A 7,086-nucleotide genomic window follows, 5' to 3' on the forward strand; every position below is an offset into this window, starting at 1 on the left:
AATAAAACTCAGTCTAAAGCGTATTACTTTAGGAAAGGGCTTCGATATGTAGGGCTTACGGTTATTTCTGCTGGAATGGGTTTGAATTTACTGGTTTTACACTCGGGAACTACTGTAGCAGACAGGGCAAGTAAGTTCTTTGGTTTTGCTTCGAGTTTTCCTGTTTCAATGGAAGGCTTGAATAAGTATTTACCTGAGTCATGTTGTTTTAGGAAAGAAGATAAGAGCGTTGTGCTAATAGCTACTAAGGATGATGTAGGTCAGCGGCTTGAGAGAGGTGAGAGCCTTACTGTTTTGGGTAATAAATTTTCTCTAGCTGATGAAGGCGCAGAAACAATAGAGTTTGATTCTACTGAAATAAACCCAAAAAAGAATGATTCCTCATGTTGGGGAACAAGTAAAAAATTTGCATTAGGAGGGCTTATTGCTTGTATGGCTTTAATTGATGCATCTTTTGATGCAATGCTGTCAGGAAAACTCTTGAGGGATTTGCTTCTTCTGTATTTCCAGGGAGTGAAACTGCGAATTTTGTTGGATTTCGCTGGGTCTTGTGTGGAATATAATTCCGGGAGGATGTATTGCTGCTTTAGGTGCAGTAAGTATGGTTAACATATTGGCTAAAGTAGGTAGTCTCTGTAAAAGTAAACCTGCATTTACTGAAACAACTAAATCCAGTATAAAATCTCAAATGGGTGATATTTATCATAAGGCGATGAAAAAGTGTAAAGATAATAATTTTGATCCCATTGATACAGGTGTAGAATTTAAGGCAATGGATGATGAGCTGAAGAAGTTGGCTGAAGAACCAGAAATCTTTGGTCAAGAAGTGAATAAATGCAATCATGTGAAAATATGATGTATGCAATTAATGCTACGGCGACAGTAATGGGTATTGCAGGAACAGCATATTCATTGGCGTGTTTGTTTGGATCAGAAGCTATCTTGCAAGCACACGTCGCAGGTCGAGCAAACGATGGAGGAAGTATTAAATTCAAGTGGAATGGGAAATCAAACATTAGCTAATGGATCAGCGTCAATTGAAAATTCTGAAGGAGCATCATTTGTTACTAACTATTTAAGTGCTAATTTTCTAGCTGGCTGGGCGATTACAGCTTACATATTTCAAGGAACCGATGTGTTTATGTTAGCTAGATCCCAATTTATACATTATCTAGATACTATTCATGCTTATGCAAGTCCATCTCGAAGAAAAATAATGAATGCTCTATATCCAGGAGAAATGGAGACAGATACTAGCAGAAGGCATTATAGCAACTTGTATATCAGGAGGATATATGTGGAATGCTATGGGTGTAGTTGCTTCGGCACGAGAGCTTATAACTAATTATCCGGCATGGTGGAATGCAGGTGTGATACCTTTAATTACAGTGGGGTGGGCTTCTGGAATATTAGCAACATCTTTTACTTATGGAGCGAAGTTATTTAGACAGCCAATAAAAAGGGTAATTGGAGCATATGATCGTTATACTAATTCTGTGAGAATACCTGACTATGCAGGCTAAACGTATGGTATGCGCCGCCTGATAATGAAAATCTTAACGATTATTATAAAGATGACTTTCTTAATAAAATGCTTGAAAGTGAAAACATGGATCAGGTAGAAGTAACGCCGATATAAAAATATTGAACAAATGATGAATCTACTGTTTATTAGTTTCTTTGATGATAAGATGAGGTTAATCTAATTTTTTGTTAATTTTTAGAGGGTTTTCTATTTTTATAGTTAAATATAAATCTAGGAAATTCTTTTTTTTGTTTTAATTGCTTCGTGAATGAATACTATATGTTGTTAGTATGTATTCTATGTTAATAAAATTGGATTGTAAGCAGATTAAATAATGCATGTTACGTACTGAGAACGAATTATTTGTATTTTTAAAAACAAATAAAAAATTTTTTAAATTATAGAGATTTTATTTTGTTTTTTATATACAAAGCGACAATGGTCATTTAGATTGATAAAAAAAGCAACTCATTTTTCATCAAAATTTATTAAATTAGTCTAATTTTATACCTGCGAATCTAAAAGGGGGTGTGAATAATATAATTATTTTTTATGGACAGGTTTAGATTTTATGACTCTAATAATATAATTATATTGCGTGTAGAGTAGATGGTTTTTGAAAGAGATTTAAAGAAATCAAGCTGATGGTGATGATAGACTGTTATTATATTATCCGAAAGTTTTTTCTGCATACGAATCATTAATTGTTTAAGGGCTTGAAGGCTGAAAAAAATGAATTTCGCTGTAGATTTCAATTATTTGAGAGTGATTTTTTAGAAAAAAATAAGTAGGAAGCCTATTCTTATTTCATAGGGTAAAAGGAGATTTCACTGAAATATAACGGGTTATTTCTTATCAGGTAAGCTTTATAATTTATACATGGTATCCTTTGTTTTTTTATAGCAACAAAATTTGTATATGGTTAGTTGATATTTGAGAGTATCACGATTTATACAAAAATTGCTTTTAGCAATTATACTCATAGTTTCTTTATTTTCTGATTTTTAAAAATTGATTTTATTTTAGATCTATGAATATTTATAAGTTTTATCCTATAAAGGTTACTTTACCTTTATAGGATTGGTAATGGGAAATTAAAGAAGCTCTTTGTAAGAGTTTGATTAGGTATTTAAAAGAAAGAATAATAAATTATTTAATGATTAATAAAATGAACTCTTATTTTTTAAGAATTATAAGATTTACTTAGTAAATAAATTTACTGAGTAAGATGGTAAATTTAACTATAGACTGTTTCCATTTTTTAATAGTATTGATCTTGTTGTTTTAAAAACAAGTAAATTGGTAGTTCTATTTAGATTAATACTTTTCTTAATCTAACAAAGAGATCTTATATAAAGTTGACTAAAAAGCAGCTTTCAATTTTTTTGTGCACACATAAACTTTGCCAATCGTTGTGGTGTTTAACTTTCCATCAAGATCTATTTCGTGGCTGGTCTCCTGTATAACAACGAGATTTCCTCCTAGTAGATGCGCTTTATTTCGCAGTTCATTTCTTGAGCCAATAAAAAGATTTTCATTTGAGGTAAAATCACCTGTAAACCAGTTTCCTTGAGATCCTGAAATTTCTTTAGTGAATTCACAAGTTACATTTTTGGGTAATTCGTTCATAAGCTCAACATTCTCAGCTTCTGGATGAAGTTTAATGGCTGAGCATGAGCATAGAAAAAAAGATAATAATATTAAAAATATTTTATTCATATGACGCCTTTTTTTATTTTTTTGTATCGTCCAAGAGAAGATTAATAATAAACTTATAAAAATATTATTAACTATCATCCAGATAATGAATAACGATTATATTATCAATAATTAATTAAAAATTCTAGTAAAGTCATTTAATTATGAATGGTCTCTATTAAAGCTAGAAATGTTTAAGTAGTATTATATGTTTTTCAATTCTAGAGAAATAAGGAGCATTTTGAAAAAATTGCTCCTTATTTCTATTTATAACGAAGAAATAGCACTCAATTGTTCGAGTAGTAACTCTTGAGCTGATTGTGTTTTTGTTAGCTTAACTTTTTCTTTTTCGACGACGGAAGGTGGTGCTTTATTAGAAAAGTGTTCATTAGAAAGTTTATTGTTAAGACGTTGAATTTCCTTATTTAGTTTTTCAATTTCTTTATTTAGTCGTTTCATTTCAGTATTTTTATCAATGAAGCCGGCTATGGGTACTAGTATTTCCATCTCACCAACTAATTGAGTGGTGGACATGGGAGGCACTTCATTCTTGGAAAGAATGTTTATATTATTGAGTTTAGCTAATGAGATTAAGCATGCTTTATTAAGTTCGATTCGTTCTAAATCTTTTTTAGAAGTATTTCGGAGTAATATATTAAGCGGTTTCGATGGTCCAATATTAAGTTCAGAGCGAATATTTCGTGTAGCAGTAATAAAGCTTTTTAACCATTCAATATGCTGTTCAGCAGGTATATCAATAAGCTCTTGATTGGCTGTAGGAAATGTTTGAAGCATTATAGTTTCGCCACTGATATCGACATGTTTTTTGATATTTTGCCATATTTCTTCAGTGATGTACGGCATAAATGGGTGCATCATGCGTACAATATGTTCCAGTACATAAATAAGTGTTTGAAGTGTACTTTGTTTGTGTCCAGAGGATGCTTTTTCATCTATAAGAATTGATTTAGAAAACTCAAGATACCAGGCGCAGTATTCATTCCAGATAAAGTCATATAAGTTTTGAGTTGCATGATCAAGACGAAAAGCGGTCATATTTTTTTCAACTTGTGCCGCTGTATTTTGAAGTTTAGATAGAATCCAGCGGTCAGCAAGAGTGTGTTGAGTGTCATTACTTTGGATGAAGTTATGATCTTTTATCTTTGTTAAAACATAATAGCTTGCATTCCATATTTTATTGCAAAAATTACGATAGCCCTCTAATCGCTTCATATCCCAATTTATATCTCGTCCTGTAGATGCAAGTGAGTAAAGGGTGTAACGTAAAGCATCAGTGCCGTGTGCGCTAATGCCATCAGGAAATGCGTTACGAGTGTTTTTCTCAATCTGAGCGGCTAGTTTTGGCTGCATCATACTTTTTGTACGTTTATGGATGAGAGACGGTAAGTCAATACCATCGATCATGTCGAGAGGATCAAGAACATTGCCTTTACTTTTGGACATTTTCTGTCCTTGCTCGTCGCGAATTAAACCGGTAATGTAGACTGTTTTAAAAGGAATTTGAGGATTATTATTACTATCTTTCATGAAGTGCATGCTCATCATGATCATTCGAGCAACCCAAAAAAATATAATATCAAAACCAGTAACCAATACATCAGTTGGATGAAATGTTTCTAAGCGTTCATTAGTTTTAGGCCAGCCAAGTGTTCCAAAGGTCCAAAGGGCGGAAGAAAACCATGTATCAAGAACATCATCATCTTGTTTTAGTTTTGTGCTTTCAGGCAAGTTATGTTTTGTGCGTATTTCTTTTTCGCTGTGGCCAACATAAGTATTGTGGTGTCCGTCATACCATGCAGGAATTCTATGTCCCCACCATAATTGCCGAGAAATGCACCAATCTTTAATATCCCGCATCCATGAATAATATAAATTTTCATACTGAGGAGGAACGAATTGAATATTTTTTTTCTCAACAGCTTCTAGAGCGGGTTTTGAAAGAGGTTTAGCGCGAACAAACCATTGATCGGTTAATAAGGGTTCAATAATAACGTTTGAGCGGTCGCCGAAAGGTATTGTTAACTCATGCTCTTGAATTGTATCAACAAGGTTTGCTTCGGTTAAATCTGCGATAATTTTTTTTCGAGCAGTAAATCGTTCCAGGTTTTGGTAAGCTTTAGGAATGGTTGCTTGAATCTTATGATTTTCAGATCCATCGCTATTAAATACTTCGCCTTGCTCTCTAATATGTCCGTTTAGTGTCATGATGTTAATCATAGGTAGTCCGCAACGCTTTCCTACTTCGTTGTCATTAAAGTCATGAGCAGGTGTTATTTTCACACAGCCAGATCCCTTTTCTATGTCTGCATGAGCATCAGCAATGATAGGAATATATCGATTTGACAAAGGTAAAATAACCTCTTCGCCAATTAAAGATTGGTATCGTGAATCTTTAGGGTTAACGGCAATGCCCGTATCTCCTAATAATGTTTCTGGACGAGTCGTGGCAACAACAATATAGTTCTTTCCCTCATGAGTTTTCTTTTGATTTGCTAAAGGGTAACGGATATACCACATGTGTCCTTGTATTGTTTTATTTTCAACCTCTAAATCTGAAATTGCAGTATGAAGTTTAGGGTCCCAGTTAACCAAACGTTTACCACGGTAGATCAAGTCCTCATTATATAAATCAATAAAGGCTTTTTTTACAGTTTTATTGAAGTCCTCGTCCATTGTGAAGCGTTCATGCTCCCAATCAACAGATGCGCCAAGGCGGCGTAATTGCTGAGTAATATTACCACCAGACTCATTTTTCCATGCCCATACTTTTTCTAAAAAGGCGTTTCGACCAATATCATGCCGTGTTTGTTTTTGTTCTGTAATAAGTTTTCGTTCTACAATCATCTGAGTAGCAATACCTGCATGGTCGGTGCCAACTTGCCAAAGAGTTTTACGACCTTTCATGCGATGGTAGCGAATCAAAGCATCCATAATTGAATCTTGGAAAGCATGCCCTATATGCAAGTTTCCAGTGACGTTAGGGGGTGGAATCATAATGGTATAAGGAGATCCTTCGCCCGTGGGAGAAAAATAATTATTCTTCTCCCACGTTTGATACCAAGTGCATTCGATAGATTGAGGGTTGAATGTCTTTTCCATAATTCGAGAAATCTTGTATCTAAAGGGTGAATAGCTGTTTATTATACTGGTTAATAAGTAAGCTGCCATCTAAAAGTAATAGAGAGCAATAAAACATTATAACTGAACAGTTTTTGGTGTAATACCTGCTTGTTGGTAATGCCGAAACTTTTTGCGAGCCTCTTTTTTTTCATTAGATGATTGGCCGACAATTTCGCAAATGCGTATGTAGTTATTTGGACATATTATTGGGGTAGATGATAAGTTAATTAAAATGCTATTTGGTTGTTTATTGAATATATTATGGCTAATAGTAATAGGAGTATATGTATCTTTAAAAGAATCTGATAAAACACAGTGTGGCAAAAAGCTATCTTCTTTCCATGACCATAATAATGTATCCATTTGTTGACTGGCAAGTATGTTTTCTGTATGTATGTGAATTATATAGCCTTCTTTCAAAGCTTTAGCAGTGATTCGACAAGCAGTATTTACAGCATTTAGCTGTGTTGATGATAATAAATAAAACATAATATGAGGGGTCAAGATAATATAACCTTACTATATGTATCTGTGTGAACAAATAAAAGCTGTCTATTGGGATATAAGTTGATAATAAATATTTTAATTTATTTTTAGATACTTTAAATAAAGTATCATACTGCAATTAATGAAGTATAAGTTGTTTTAATGCTAGAGTGGTGATGTTATTTAATATCGCAATGGTGCACCAGATCTTTTGAACAGCTAAATTTTATCCTGTT

The 7,086-nt window shown here is 33.3% G+C and overlaps 1 protein-coding gene across 1 annotated transcript; it reads right to left on the minus strand.

Moving 5' to 3' along the window:
* Window positions 1-3,490: 3,490 nt before the first annotated feature.
* Window positions 3,491-6,343, minus strand: LOC145208634 (valine--tRNA ligase-like). The gene has a single exon (XM_080078985.1). It carries the CDS (start codon window positions 6,341-6,343, stop codon window positions 3,491-3,493), a length of 2,853 nt encoding a protein of 950 aa, XP_079935111.1.
* Window positions 6,344-7,086: the final 743 nt, after the last annotated feature.

Source organism: Phallusia mammillata, unplaced genomic scaffold (assembly GCF_965637545.1).
Source record: "Phallusia mammillata unplaced genomic scaffold, kaPhaMamm4.hap1.1 HAP1_SCAFFOLD_325, whole genome shotgun sequence".
NCBI lineage: Eukaryota > Metazoa > Chordata > Ascidiacea > Phlebobranchia > Ascidiidae > Phallusia > Phallusia mammillata.